Source organism: Rhinolophus sinicus, chromosome X (assembly GCF_036562045.2).
Source record: "Rhinolophus sinicus isolate RSC01 chromosome X, ASM3656204v1, whole genome shotgun sequence".
NCBI classification, from domain to species: domain Eukaryota; kingdom Metazoa; phylum Chordata; class Mammalia; order Chiroptera; family Rhinolophidae; genus Rhinolophus; species Rhinolophus sinicus.
The window spans coordinates 38450246-38466749 of NC_133768.1; the positions used below are offsets into that span (position 1 = coordinate 38450246).

The 16504-nt window shown below is 39.2% G+C and overlaps 1 protein-coding gene across 1 annotated transcript in view; it reads left to right on the forward strand.

The window, feature by feature from the left end:
- Positions 1–2874: 2874 nt before the first annotated feature.
- The window catches only part of RP2 (RP2 activator of ARL3 GTPase), a 34269-nt gene continuing 20639 nt past the window's right edge, over positions 2875–16504 (forward strand). The window contains exon 1 of the mRNA XM_019716709.2: positions 2875–3210. Coding sequence (XP_019572268.2) covers positions 3109–3210 — 102 coding nt within the window. The 5' untranslated portion in view covers positions 2875–3108. The remainder of the gene's footprint in view (positions 3211–16504) is intronic.

The window sequence follows — 16504 nt, forward strand, 5'->3', positions numbered from 1 at the left end:
AAAATCTATTAAAAGAAAAAAGATATCTGCCTGTACAATTTTTTAACCTCCCAATACTTCTTCAGTACATAGATATAATACTATTGACAGAATTGACACCCACTGTGGTAGCCAGCCTCTGAGATGACACCCGAAAGATCTGTGCCTTCCAAGTATTTATTCCTTTGTTTTGTCCTCTCCCTTAGTGAATCAGGGCCAGCCCTGTGTAAGCAATAGGATCCAGTGGAAGTGATGTTGCATGACTTCTGAGGCTACATCATAAGAGGCCTTGCAGCTTCTGCCTTGGTCTCTTGGAACGGTCACTCTTGAAACCCTCAGCACAATACATGAAGTCCAACTACATTAAGGCCACGTGCTAGAGAGATCACACGCAGAGGCCCAGAGATTTCATATACAATGATTCCTGGCCAGTGCCCCAGCCCTTCAAGTCTTCCCAGCTGAGGCTCTGGATGTAGCATGGAACGGAGTTGAGTTGTCCCCACTGAGCCTTGCGGAAACTGCAGATTTGTGAGCAAAATAAATAATCATTGTGTTAAACCATTAAGTTGCAGGTTGTTTGTTAAGCGGCAATAGATAATGGAAACAATCTTCCCCTCCCTTCTCCTTCACTTATAAAGTGTTTCCTTAGGTGAGTGCAGAGTGAGCAATCACATGTCAGGTCAACGCAAGAATAGGGACTTTTTTTAGCTATTGTTGCTGGGGCAATTGAGTTATTCATGCTGTGGAGACATACCTCTTTAGGACTGTTTTCTAAGAGGTAACTATGTCACTTCTGTGGTCAAGACACACAGGGGACCCAGACCACCTCCAGTCTCTGTGGCCAGGTAGAAACCCACAACCCAAATGTTAATATAAATGAATACATCCGTTACACTGAACATGAAGGGCAGCTTTCTATAGAAAAGAAGTCACAAAAGTATAAGTTATAGGCGGAAAAAGCAACCAATTTCTGTCTGGACTCTGCAGAGTTACAGCTGCCAGCACATGTTCCGTTTTCAGGATCTGCTCTCCCCACGTGTTTGTAATACGGAACTCATCTCTGCAGCTGCAACAATTAGACCAGGGCTGTACACTGACCAATCGGTAACCGTTCTATTATCGACTGGCCAGCAGTTTATCTGGTTATCTCCCTTGAGAATCTGAACTAAGATATAAAAAGATTGTAGCATGCATTTGGACAGAAAGGCCATGAGGAATAAGGATGCAATGTCTGTTCTCAGCCATGTGCGTATATGCCAGTGAGTAAGTAAAGAGAGATAGTTTGCAGAAAAAAGTGGTGGCGAGAATCCACTGGGGAGAAGAGAGGAGAAAAGAAAACAAGAGTAAGAAAGAGCATGAGAGAGCTCTAGCACTAGCTCTGTTTATTGGCTTTCTAGTCCCCAGTTTTTAAAATTTAATTTAATTTTCCTTTATTTTATTTTTGGTCAGTGGGTGATGGTGGGAAGAGGCTTAACAGAAAGGGGATTTTATCTTCACTTTTGGTTCAGGGTCCCTGAATAGATCACTGTTAGAACTTGTTTCCTCCATTGTGCTACATGGTGGTTATAATTTTAACATTCTATGAATTTAAAATATCTAAGGATCTTATCCAAAACATCCTCACATAGACCTTTCATCTCACTCTGAAGAAGAAAAGTATGCACTGGGTAAAGATCCTATTGCCTAAGATCTGGAACTTAAATTTACAGTAATTTCTAATACTTGAGAACATGCACTTTTCTTCCTGATTATGCAATAAAGGACAGGAAGTGAAAAAAGGAACATTCTTAATGCTCAAGTCAGAGACTCATTTAGGATATACACTAGATGTGAATAAGTGTGAGAAAGTAAAATGATCACTAAATTTAAACCTGAACTGATCCACATTTGATGTCCTACCAAGATGTCAAAATATTGTGCTCAGAGAATTAAACCAATAACTCTCCTTTTCTATTACATAAGCAATACATGTGTATTGAGTAAATTCAGCCCAGGTATAACAAATGTTAATATTTAGTGTATATATTTTTTAATATCTCAAGACAAACCCTATACCATTTGCTTAGAAGATTATTTATATGGTAATGCTTATCCTCAACTAGGCTATAAACTCCATGAGGAGAACCCTTTTACTATAACTCCACCCCAGCCCCCACCCCCCCCACACACATTTCAGTCACTTTCTTTGGGAAGGAATATGGAAGAGATTATAAATGCTTTATTCACTAGCGTGCAAGTATTCATTCATTTGACAAAGGTTTTATTGAGCACCTAGTATGGAGATGGGCCAGTCCTAGGGACTTCAAAGGTACATACATGCCCTTAAGATAGTTTTTCTTGGTCTCAAGAAATTCAGTTCCGATGGGAAGAAGATACACAAATAGTTATTTTACTAAGTACTTGTGTAATTTTAGAGTGAAACGTGGAAGTTTTAAGAAAGCACAGGAGAGAGGGCAAAGAGGGTCAGGGAGGTTGTTGGCGAAGTTTCCTGAGGGAGTGACACTGGCCAGACGATGTAGGGACGGAGGATGGGTAATGAGGGGAGAAGTAAGGAATATGGATTTCAGGGCCCCTTCCTGTGTCAGCAGCAATTCCTGTTCCCTTATTATTTGTATAATAAAACTGAAGTTCGACGTTCAACTAAGGATCCCTCCCGCACCTCGAACTTGAAAACTGAGAACCAAGAGCAAAAACGTTGCGGACCGGGCGCTCAAACCAGCTAGAGAGCCTCACTGAGTCCTAGGAGGGCGGGGCAGAGCTGGGGGCGGGGTCGGCCGTTAGTGCGTAGAGCCAGCCGGGCCCGCCCCTTGGGGCTCACGCAGAAGCCGGGCGTTGATTGGTTGTGTGCGTGCGTCGACCTCTTTTCATAGGCAGCGCAGGGCTGATCGCTGGGGGCGCTGAGCGGTTATTGGCTGTGGCGGGTCGTCAAGGGCGACTGTGAGGAAAAAAGAGAGAAAGGGTTCTGGGCCTCCGAGGCGAAGCCCGGCAGCCGGCGTCGGGGCAGTTCCGCGACGCTGTCTGTTGAGATCTGTGGGGCCCAGGAGCCCAGGGTTCACACCACACTTCAGGAGGTGCCTGAGCAAACAGGCTGACGAGGAGTAGCGGCTGGGAGACCCGCGGGCCGGGACCATGGGCTGCTTCTTCTCCAAGAGGCGGAAGACTGAGAAAGAGTCGCAGCCCGAGGGTGAGGAGGAGCGGCCGAAGCAGTACAGCTGGGACCAGCGCGAGAAGGTAACCACAGAGTCCCGCAGCTTCTGGTCTCAGCCCTCCCGAACCGCTCCACAAGGGTCCCTTACGGCCCCGGGAGAGCTGAGGGGGCTGACCCAAACCAATATCTCTCTGTCTCTCTGTCTCTGTCTCTCTGTCTCTCTCTCTCTCTCTCTCTCTCTCTCTCTCTCTCTCTCTCTCATGATTGAAGTCAGGATGAATGACTTTTGGGGGAGGCGTATAATACAGCGTTAAAGAGGCTCTACGGAGGACCGTGAAGCGCTGGAAGGGGCCTTAAAGCTCACTGTCAAGGTAGATGGACCGCTGAGGGTTTTCCCTCCGCTCCGCACCCTGACCTCCGGTCCCAGGATGGACTCGAGAGAAGGAAGGAGAACGGGCAGTGCTCAGAATCCCAAATCTGCTCTTTCTCCGGCAGCGCCGAGCGGGGTTTCATCCAGTCCTCTAGTTACACATGGGACTGATTCTCATCTCTTTCACGGTTTATGTTCTTTCTGGGACGGTTTTCTCTTTTGTCTGCCCTAGCCAGTAAATCTCTTTGGTACCTAATGGTGTATTCCACTACTGAATTTTCTCAATTACAAAGTGGGCTGTTTAACGTACAGCTTTTCTTTCCCTCCTCTTCCAGTTACCCGAAAGGAATCATGAAAAGTGAATCTGTCTTGGAATGTGTGTTAAGACTGTGTGGTGAAAACAACCAGCATCAACCAGGCAGTATTTGTTACAGCTTTAAGTGAATGATGACGCTCTAATTTTTACTTTTATGTAGCCAGAAACGAGAAAGCTTTGAAAAGATCCACTAGTCTTGCACAAAACACACTTAGTCATAAATTTCATAATGCTTCCTCTTTCTACATAGTTCTCCATTTGTGTTTAGTAAAATACTTTGATAGACTTATCAATTATTTTTCTTTCAAACCAAATGAGAAAGTTTTAAAATGTGTGTTATGAACACAGCTCCTTGGTTAATGTAACATATCTTTGTCCATGAATGCTTTATAGTACATTTCTTATTCATATTTTGATTTCATAGACCTGGCTGTGTGATTTCCAATCCCCAGCAGAATTTACTTATGTAAACTCGGTTTTTCAAGTGTCAGATTTAAGAAAGTGGATGCTTTTTGCAGACTTCTCCGCCCCATCTTTCTGCCAGTTTCTCAGATCCTTCTTGGATTGTGTGGTATATTTATTAATTCTCTCTTATCCCTACTTGTACCAGCATTTTATAATGTAGGAATGGAAAGTATTGTGCTTTCTGTCGTGTAAGAAAATTGTACCTATCGTTTAAAATTACTTGGTGTACAGTTTTTAAAAGATTCATTTCCTCAGCCCTATTAGTATTTCTAACAATGCTGTTTAAGCTTGAACTGTCTGCCATAGAGAAGGTTGTGTATTTATTTTTATTTTAGCTTTTTGTTTTGAAATCATAGTCCCAAACTAACATGCTTTTGGTTTTTATTTAAAGTAATCTATTATGGTTGCCCTCTGACTCACTACTTCATAATAAATTCTTACAGTTAACCTTCATTAACAGGATGTTCATGTTAATCTTTCTCCTTTTAGATAAATGGATGTGCTCTGTGGTGTTTTTTTTAATTTTACTCTTTGGCTAAGTAAACACATTTGAACAATAGAATAGTAGACACCAACATCTAAGCTTCTCCCCCCCAAAATGAGTGTATAGCAAATTTTCAATTGTAGGCATTGTTTTCAATTTACGGGGAACATTCTTTGGGACCACTGCTGGGTACTGTAGTTGTAGAGATGTAAGAGATGTTACTGGGTATGTAAAATAAGCTCATGCTTCTGGGTATGTGTATAATAAAAACTAAAATCTTGATCAGCTCAACTAATCAAAATTTTTCTAAATGAGCATTTTTATTCTGAAAACAGCCCAGTTTTAAAATCTTTTGGACTATTAGAGAAAGAGAATTACCAGCTTACATTTTGAGACGGTGGAGACAACCACATTTCTAATCATTGCTTTTTCTTTTTGGAATTTTTTCTTTTGGGAATTAATAGGAATTCACTCTAGGTGTTTCATTTGTGATAGCCTGCTAAATTTTATATGATTTTAAAGATTTATATGATTTTTTTTCTAGTTCCTTACTTCTTATGAGGCCAATTTGGGCGAGTGTACAAACGTTCTGTATTAGTCTGATGATGCTTTTACTGGGAGAGTCTTTTTTGCTCTCTGAAGATTTTAACTGTACCTTAAAAGCAATAGAATGCAAATACAGCCAATAGAAAATAAATGAGATAAGTTGCATGCATATTAACAGAATGGTTTGTATTAAAAGTTTAGACTTCTATAATGTGATCAAGGATTATAGCATATACAGTTTTAAACTTATACCAGACAATTACCATTCAGCTTGTAAGACTTTAGGTGTAAAAACAAAATGTGTAAAATAAAATGTAAATAGTTATTTATAATAAAACATAAGTACGTAAAATATATATAAATAAAACTCTAGATCTGTGAGTTGAAAAAAAAAATGTGTTGCCTGTAAAATTTTCCTCACAACTTGAAAAAGTTGTGTTTAAATTTTTCCTTAGGTTGTGTAATCAGAGTATCTTTATTGAGAGGCACCCTCTGGGTTTTGGGTTTTGAGTTGTGTAATTGGGTCAGTCTTAGGGGACTGAAGCTAGAAGAAATTGTCTCAATTAGAAAGAATGTTTGGGGACTAAGTGTTGTCATGGCAACTGATATACTGTAATCAACAGTGTAAGAAGTCCATTTTCTATTGCCGCTGACGTTGAAAAAGAAAAAAGCTTACTGTACAATTACTACATTGACATGATAAGAAATATTTTAGGTTTGTAAGGTCTGTGTTTAAATCATTTGGAAAGAAATGCTTTTATCCTTGTTATCTGTATGCTTCCTCCCATAGCTAGGCAAATTTTTCAATATATAAGTACTCAAACACCAAGGAAGAATCAAAATTATAAGAATTATCCCTGCCCTTGAAAAGCTGAATGACTTTTTTAAGTTGAAACAGTACGAACAAAGGGAAGGTCAGTGGTACAGAAAAGTAGTTTTCATTTTCCAGTTAGTCATACCAGTTCTCCTCCTAGATGATAGAAATGGTGGCATAAGTATGAAAATTATTGTTTTGAGTATGGATATCACATCTTGAATCCATTACATTTGTCTTATATTCAATAGAAATAATACTAAACAAAAGCCTTATACCAGAGATTGAAGTAACTGCATTTTATTCAGTGTCTGTTGTGGAACTTTACATAAAGCAGCCAATTTGTGCATTTCAGGTTCCTTGGCTATAAAATGGGACAGTGCTGAAGATTTCTCTGTGATTTAATAAGGTAAAGGCCTGTCCTGAGGAAGAGCAGTTACACAGTAATGGTTACCTCTAAGGACAGAACTCGGACCAGAGGTTGGGCAGGACAGAACTGGCCTTAACATGATGCAGATCGTATTCCCTGAGCTGTTCACCAGTGGAAGTGTGGCATTGAGGAACTGATCTCCGTGTTAGTGAAAACATTCAGACTAGAAAGAAGTCTGCATTGAGTAGAGGGCTAGAGGCTGTTTTTAGCCTGTTAAGTACATAAGGTATTCTGGTTATCCATTGCTGTGTACCAAAACTTAATGGTTTAGAATAATGGCAAGTACTTGTTTTGTTCACAACTATGCAATTTGTGTGGGGCTTAGCAGGGCTGGTTCTCTGTACTATGTGGCATCAGCTGGGGCAGCTTGACTTGGGACTGGAGGATCTGCTTTCAATATGGCTTAATCACAGAGCTGGCTGGCAAGTTGCTGCTGGCGTTTGGCTGGGAGCTCAGCTGGGGCTGAGGGCCAGGGGTCTCTTCACGTAGCCCTTGCTTCCACACAGCGTGATGGCTCGGTTCCAAGGGCGAGTGTCCTAAGAGAAACTGGTAGAAGCTGCGTGGCTTTTTTCTAACTAGCCTCTTAAATAATGTAGCAGTACTTCTGCCACATTTGGTTGGTTGAGGCAGTCACAAATGTCCACCCACATCCAAGGGGAGGGGACCTCTTGATGGGAGAGGTGTCAAAGAATTTGTCAACATGTTCTAAATCCTTTACATAAAGTTGGTTTTTTTAAAAGGAAATAAATAGTTCTTTATTCATTTTAAAAACAACTTTATTGAGATATAATTCATATACCATACAATTCACTTACTTCAAGTGTACAATTCAATAGTTGTAATAGGTTCACAGGGTTGTGTTAGCATCACTATGATCTAATTTTAGAACATTTTCATCCTGCACAAAAGAAACCCATACCCACTCTCCCTCTCCCCAGCCCCTAGAAACCACACTTTTACTTTCTGTCTCTATAGATTTGCCTTATTTTGAACATTTATCAATGGGATAATACAATATGTGGTCTTTTGTTACTAGCTTCTTTGACTTAGCATCTTTTAGAGATTTATCCATATTGTAGCATGTATCAGTACTGTATTGCTTTTCATTGCTGATAACATTCCATAGAATAGATATTTTATTTATTTATAAATAAATTTTGTTTATCCATTTTATTTATCCATCAGTTGCTGGACATTCAAGTTGTTTCCACTTTTTGGCCATTACAAATAATGCTGCTGTGGATATTTGGGTTTTTGTGTAGACATATGTTTTTATTTCTCCTGGGTATATACCTGAGAGTGGAATTCCTGGGTCATATAGTAACTCCATGTTTAACATTCTGTGGATCTGCTAAACTGTTTTTCAAAGTGTCTGCACCATTTTTCGTTTCTACCAGCAATGTATGATGGTTCCAATTTCTTCACTCATTTAAAGTTTTGATAAAGGGAAAAAGCACAGGGAGTGGAAGGTATGTGGGACTGAGGTTTGAATTTGTATTCTGCACTCCTGCAGCTCACCACTAAAGTCATTTAGCTTTTCCAGCCCTCAGTGCCCTAAGATCCCTTCCAGTTCTCTAATTCTTTGAGCATCTCATGAGGGGATATAAACATTGCTAGAAGTGTTCAGTCAGACTGGGTGAACAAAAGGAATGTGATGAGATGTGAAATTAGATTAGATTAGATTAGATTAGATGATAGTGGAAAATCCTTTCCAATTCTAAAATTTTATAATTCTATTTTATGTTTATTTAGCAACATAGTGAGCTAATATAAATATAATTCATCACCTTCTCTCATCATCAATATATAAAGATCAAGGTACTAGTATTTATTATTTCTGCAGTTACATGGCACTGCCATTTTAATTTGTGAAATAACCCTTCAGCTGCATAGGTACATAGACCTGAAACTGACTTAACAATGTTTAAATTTTAAGTAATTTGTTTATTTTAATTGAAGTATAATTTACATACAACAAAATTTATCCTTTTACATGTACAGTTCTTTGAGTTTTGACAAATGACATAGTCATGTAACAACCACCACAATCAAGATACGGAACAGTTCCATCATCCCCCCAAATTTCCTCATACTCCTTTGTAGTCATCCCTACCCCCAGCCTCTAATCAGTTTTTATCCTTATAGTTTTCTCTCTCTGAGAATGTCGTATAAATGGAATCATATAGTGTATAACCTTTTGAATCTGGATTCTTTCACTTAGCATGCTACATTTAAGATTCACCCATGTTGTTGCATGTATCAGGAATTCCTCTTTATTGCTGAGTAGTATTCCATTATATGGATGATACCATGTTTGTTTATCCATTCACCAGTTAAAGGACATTTGGGTTGTTTATAATTTTGATAATTAAGAATAAAGCTACCCATAAACATTTGCGTACAGGGTTTTGAGTGAACGTAGGTTTTCATTTCAGTTAGTGAATACCTGGAGGTGGGATTGCTGAATCATATGGAAATTGTGTATTAAATTTTACAAGAAACTGCCAAACTATTTTCCAAAGTGGCTGTACCATTTTGCAATCCCACCATCAACATATGAGAGATCCAGTTGCTCTGATCCTCACCAGCACTTGGAATGGTCAGTTTTATTTTTTAAAAATTTAGCCATTCTAATTGGCGTGTAGTAGTATTACATCGTGGTTTAATTTGCATTTCCGGATGACTGGTGATATTGAGCATTTTTCCATGTACTTATTTGCCATCTGCGTATTTTCATTGGTGAAGTGTTTATTAAAATATTTTTACCATTTTTACTGGGTTATTTGTTTTCTTATTGTTGAGTTTTGAGAGTTTTTTTATATATCCTAGGTACAAGTCTCTTGTCGTATGTGTGTTTTGCAAATTTTTTTTCCCAACTAATGACTTGTCTTCTCTTAACAGTATCTTTTAAAGAACATGAGTTTTAAATTTTGATGAAAGTCTAATTTTCAATTTATTTTCTTTTTTGGATTATGTTTTTGGTTTCACATCTAGGAAATTTTTGCCTAACCAAGATTACAAAGATTTTCTCCATTGTTTTCTTCTAGAAGTTTTAGAGTTTCGGGTTTTATATGTATGTGCTATGATCCATTTTGAGGTAATTGTTAAATATGGTGCACGGTATAGGAGATTCTTTTTCTTTTTCTTTTTTACATTTAGATATCCAATTGTTCCAGCATATTTGTTGGAAAGATTATCCTACTGGGGAAAAAAAAAAAGATGATCCTTTCTCTATTAAATTGCCTTTGCACTTTTGTCAATATATATGTAAGTCTATTTTTGAACTCTCTATTCTGTTCCATTGATTTATGCATCTGGTAAATATTGGTTTCCGTTTGAATATGTTTGTGTACTAAGGAACCAGATTGCTTAGGTCTGAGACTGAGCTCAAACACCTACTGCATGACGTTGGGCAAGTTATTTAGCCTCTGGATGCCTCGATTTTCTCATCTATAAAACAGAGATAATTATAATACACAACGCTCTTAGGAGTTTATATGAGGATTGAGTGAATGATTATAAAGCACTTAGAATGGTGGCTGGTACATATATAGTGCTTCTCAGACTCCTGAGTCCTTTTTTTTAACTTTTATTTATTTTTTAAGTGTGTTTTTCCAGGACCCATCAGCTCCAAGTCAAGTAGTTGTTTCAGTCTAGTTGTGGAGGGTGCAGCTCACACTGGCCCATGCGGGGATCGAACCAGCAACCCTGGTGTTACGAGCATCGTGCTCTAACCAACTGAGCTAACCGGCTGCCCCAGACTCCCGAGTTTTATTTTGGGCTTCTACCCAGATTGGATTTCCATTAAAATTAACAAATGTTATTATTTCATCTCAAATTATCATTATGGAAGTTTAACTATGGAGATGAATTTTAATGAAAAATTTGCATCACTGCTCAGTAAAAGAATAAGATGTGCTTTCTGTTAGGAAAATAATGTTTAACTTAGTTTAGTACTATGTTTCCCTGAAAATAAGACCTAGACAGACAATCAGCTCTAATGCGTATTTTGAAGCAAAAATTAATATAAGACTCAGTCTTATTTTAATATAAGACCAGGCCTAATATAATATAACATAGCATAACATAACATAATATAATACGGGAGTCTTATATTAATTTTTGCTCCAAAACACGCATTAGAGCTGATTGTCTGGCTAGGTCTTATTTTCGGGGAAACACGGTAGTTGTATCAGGTGAATTCCAACTCCTGAGATGTTTCTTTGATTTTGAAAGTATATCCACCATCTTTTACAGATTGTACTATGTTTCCCCGAAAATAAGACCTAACCAGAAAATAAGCCCCAGCAGATTTTTCAGGATGACATCCCATGAACATAAGCCCTGATGCATCTTTTGGAGCACAACTTAATATAATACCCGGTCTTATTTTCAGGGAAACATGGTAGTAAGAAATACAGCCTAAACTAAGCTCACGTCATGACTGGATCTTGTGAAAAAGTAGTTTAAAACATGATTTTTCCATATTTGTGATTTTAGTCTGAGAACTAGTAACTTTTGCAAAATTTTTATGGTATTAAGCTTCAGGTTGTTTATTATTACTTTTTGTTTTGAAGAACTTTCCAGGGATTGTTGAAAAAGTACCGCAACATAAATCCTAAGTTTCTTTGTATACCATGTTGACAGTCTAGATACTTTTATACTATAGAACTCTTTAGCTATAGGCTCTTTAGCTATAGGATTAATTTCTCCCCATGAACTAGGAGAACGGAGGTGTTCAGAAAAAGTACGTAGAAGAATAGTAAATTACATTGAAGTCCTCAGCATTGGCAGCTGTTATGGACTAAATGTTTATGCTCCCTGCCAGTAAATTCTTATGTTGGAGTCCTAACTGCCAGTGTGGCTGTATTTGGAGGTGGGGCCTCTAAGGAAGTAATTAAGGTTAAATGTGGTCATAAGGATGGGGTCCTGATCTGATAGGATTAGTGTCCTTATGAGCAGAGACATTAGAGAACTTGCCCTGCACCCACCCGGGAAAGGCCATGTAAGGATATAGTGCGAAGGCAGCCATCTGCAAGCCAGGAAGAGAGGTCTCACCAGAAACCAACCCTGATGGCACCTTGATCTTAGACTTCCCAGACTCTAGAACTGTGAGGAAAAAAAATCTGTTGTTTAAACCACCCAGTCTGTGTTGCTTTGTTATGGCAACCAATCTTAGTCTGCTCAGGCTGCCATAACAAAATACTGTAGACTGGGTGGCTTAAACAACAGGCATGTATTTCTCACAGTTCTAGAGGATGGGAAGCATCAAGATGCCAGTAGATCGAGTGTCTGGTGTCAAAGTTAAATTCAGCCAAACATTCGTTAAAGCGGTAAAAACATATTTTATTCAGTAACTACTGACAATTTGGGAAAGTGCTGATCTCTGTTCCGATTTGGGTGACTTAAGTGGAGAATGGGGCTGGGGGGAAAGCAAGGGCTCAGTAGAGTCAGAGGAGTGAAAATGATAAAGTTGATCAGAGTAAATGTGATTAGGTCAGCTGTTTGTTAACTGCCAGTTATCAAAACTGGGATTCTGTCCTCCCCACAGAGACTGGTGGACAGAGGCCCATCCTTCCTGATAGTTATATTTCAAAGGAATGGCGCTGAGGTCCTTGAGAAAGGTATAACTGAGTTGTAAGAGATACATATTGACAATTGTAAGCCCTATTTAGTAAATGCTGTAAAAAAAAAAAAAAAGAAAAAGAAAAGGCTGATCTTCAGGTGTTGGCTAGAACAAATAGTAAATGTTCCCGGTAGGGTGGAGCTTTCTCAGGCAGGCATCTTAATGGGGGGCCGGAGGCTTCCTAAGGACACCGTTTTGTGCTGCTGGAAACCATGCCAGAGTTGGGTCAAGTCTCTTAGTGCAGGGCTTTGGACAGAGGTACAATGTGCCAGGAGCTCTCCAGTTCTCAGTGGTGAAGGCCTGCTTCCTGTAGTCAGGCTCCTTGCTGTGTGTCACGTGGCCTTTCCTCGGTGCTTGCAGGGGGCACGAGAGGGGGAGAGAGAATGAATGGGAATGAATGAGAATCTCCTGCTCCCCCTCCTTTCTTCCTCTTCCTCCTCCTTTTCTTCCTTCCCTCCCCCTCCTACTTCTCCCATCATGAGGGCCTCACTTTCTTGACTGCATCTAAACCTAATTACCTCCAAAAGGCTCCACCTCCAAATACCACCACATTGTGGGGTTAGGAATTCAACTTTTGGATTTTGAGAGGACACAAACACTCAGTCCATAACACAGCCCAAGGAGACTAAGACAGCAGCTCAGTCATTTTAAAGTTAAGAATAGATTTTATTTCGGCATTTACAAGCCTTCACTACAACTACTGATATAGTACTAACTATAATTAACGTAGTTGAAATTTCTGTTCAATACTGTACATCTTATAATATACATCATTTCCCATGCAAAAAAAAATAATTAGTTAAGTTCCTTTAAGTAACAGGTACTAACTTTTATTTTTTATTTTTAGGTAAACATTAGTTTGTTACCTACTGAATTCTCATAAATATGCTTGCAAATGTTTGAACTTGTTATCTGTCTTAGGCAAGGATAATTTGGCCAGAATCTTGAACCCCAAATCAATTGAACCCCAGGAAAACGCACATACAATTTTACATTTCTGGTAGTGAGATAAACCATAAACTGAAGTTGGAGATTCCTCTTGCCCGTTGAGCTTAAGGCCTTTGTAGAGACCGGCCAACTCCTGGGCGGCTTTTCCCTACACCTGTTGGTGGCGCTCTTGATCTTCTTACTCCCGCTGTGGGAGGTGGATTGGTGCCAACAAGACAAGCTGAAGAAGACCAAAGCACGTTTTTACCCTCCTTAAGGCCTAAATCAGGACTGATTTCAACCACTCTTGCATGTTCCTTTTTCCCACTTTTAAGACCTGGACTGGATCAAAATCCCATTCGCCCATTCCATGTCCGCCTTGCCACCCCTTTGCACGGACTCTTCCAAGTGGAAGGCAGCCTCAGCTTCCTTTTACTACTGCAGAAATGAGATAGAAGAGAATGTAAACGATTGGCATTAGAAGGAGTGCCTCTGCCTGGCTTTGTGTGTAATTATCTTACTACTCAGAAGTGGGCCAACTTGAACAGTGACCTAACTTGAATGTCCCTAAGAATACCATGTTCCTGATCAATATCAGACTCTCTTCTTTGGGGATGGGATGGGAATGGGGTATGGGGAAGTATGTGATCACATTTCCTTATTTAAGAGACAGCTGGAAACCACCAACCTCAGGTTCCACTAGGTGCTGGGGGAAAACAGGTGAACAAAACAGATAACCCCTCGCCTTATGGAGTTTATATTTTAATGGAGGGCAGGAGAAGACAGACAACATATACTTCATATATAGTGTGTTAAAAGGAAGCTTTTTTTGGAGAAAAATAATGGGGTAAAGGGGTAATATTGGAGGAGGTGTTTCAGTTTTAAATAGATTGGTTACAGGCATCCAGTCCAAAGTGTATGATACACTAGGGGACATAGACTGGTATTTAATGTGTAGGTGCTCAGAAAAGGAGAGCAGGCTTCTGGTTGAAGGAACTGGAAAGCTTCACGGAAAAAGTTGGATAGGTAGGCAAGTAGAACTGGGAGAGAGCCTTCTGGACAAATGAGAATCAGAGGGCATAGACAAGTCACAGTAAGTGCTTCAGACCTATTGAAGAATAAAGTTTCTATAGGAGGATGATAGGAGTTAGGACTGAAATGTAAGTTGATATCACATAGTGGTGACTTACATGGTAAGATTTTCTAATACCGAACCATTTTCACACAACCTGGGATAAATCCAACTTAGTTGAGATGCTTTCTCTTTTTATGGGATTGGTTTAATTTACAAATTTTTTTTTTACATCCATAGGCATGCGTGAACTGGACCGATACTTTTCTTCTATTGTTATGTCTTTGTTTTTCTTATTAGGGTCTTGCTGAGCAGGCTAGTAACACGAGTTAGGGCTGGTGTTTTCATTATGGGAACACTTTAGCCACTGCTTCTATTTCTTTAATAGTAACAGCTTTTTATTTAAGCTTTTAAGTTCTTGAATTCGCTGTGGTAAGTTATTTTTAAGAGATTTGTTCATTCCATGGACAAAATCTTTTTTAAATTGTTGTTATATAGTTGCTGAGGTTCTCTTTTTAACTTCTGCGTTATTTATAGTTATATTCCCCTTTTCATTTATACTCTTTCTGTTTTCATTCTGTTCTTGATCGTTCTTGCCAGCTGTTTGGCTACTGTTTAGCGCCCCCCTCCCAAAAAAAACCTATTTGTGGCTTTGTTGATGTTTTCTATTGTATATTTGATTTCTCAATTATTAATCTCTGCAATTATTATATTATCATCTTTTTTTCCTTTCTGTATGTTTATTCTGTTGTTTATTGTCTAATTTCTTAAGATGGACGTTTAACTCATTAATTTCGAGAATTTTTGTTGTAGCTACTTAGGGATATATCTCCTTCATAGCACCATTTTTGCTGCATCCCGTATGTGGTGTCTTAACATTTAATTCTAAGTATTTTTAGATTTTGATTATGATTTCTTCTTTAACCCATGAGTTATTTAGCAGTATATATTTTAAATTTTCAAATACGCAAAAGTTTTTTTTTAAAGTATTTTTTGTTATTAACTTCTAATTCAATTGCATGTTGGTCCATATCATGGCCTGTAAGTTATCTACTATTTAAAATTTGTTGAGGCTTTCTTTATTATCTACCGTGTTTCCCCAAAATTAAGACCTACCCGGGCAATCAGCTCTAATGCATCTTTTGGAGCAAAAATTAATATAAGACCTAGTATTATATTATATTATATTATATAAGACTTGGTCTTATATTATAGTAAAATAAGACCTGGGCTTATATTAATTTTTGTTCCATAAAACATATTAGAACTGATTGTCTGGCTAGGTCTTATTTTCAGGGAAACAGTAGTACATGATTTTTACCAAAAAAAAATTTGTTTTAAAGATTTTTTTATTGGGGAAGGGGAACAGGACTTTATCGGGGAACAGTGTGTACTTCCAGGCCTTTTTTCCAAGTCAAGTTGTTGTCCTTTCAATCTTAGTTGTGGAGGGTCCCGTTCAGCTTCAAGTTGTTGTCCTTTCAGTCTTAGTTTTGGAGGGCGCAGCTCAGCTCCAAGTCCAGTTGCCGTTTTCTAGTTGCAGGGGGCACAGCCCACCATCCCTTGCGGGAGTTGAACCGGCAACCTTGTGGTTGAGAGGACGCATTCCAACCAACTGAGCCATCTGGGAGCTCAGTGGCAGCTCAGCTCAAGGTGCCGTGTTCAATTTTTAGTTGCAGGGGCGCAGCCCACCATCCCTTGTGGGAGTCGAGGAATTGAACTGGCAACCTTGTGGTTGGGAGCCTGTGCTCCAACCAACTGAGCCATCCGTGAGGCAGCTCAGCTCAAGGTGCTGTGTTCAATCTTAGTTGCAGGGGGCGCTGCCCACCATCCCTTGCAGAACTGGAGGAGTTGAACTGGCAACCTTGTGGTTGAGAGCCCACTGGCCCATGTGGGAATCGAACAAGCAGCCTTCGGAGTTAGGAGCACAGAGCTCTAACCACCTGAGCCACCGGGCCGGCCCACAAAAAATTTTTAATGTGTGCTTAAGAAAAAGTGTAAGTATGTGAGGTGTGATCACAAAATATGGTGAATATTTAAACTTAAAAATTTATTACAGTAAAAGATACATTGCCATTAGTCCCCCTCAAAACACTCCACCTCACTTCAAACACACTTATCCTATTGTTCTTGCCACTTTCTGAAGCTGTTCTGGAAGTCCTCTTTTGTGAGTGTCTTTAGTTGTGCTGTCCTGGCTGCATCAATGTCCTGAATTAATTCAAAAAATTTACCTTTCACGGTCATTTTGACTTTGGGGAAGAGCCAGAAGTCATACAGTACCAGATCCGGTGAATAAGGTGGATGAGGACTTGCCGTAATGTTTTTATTTG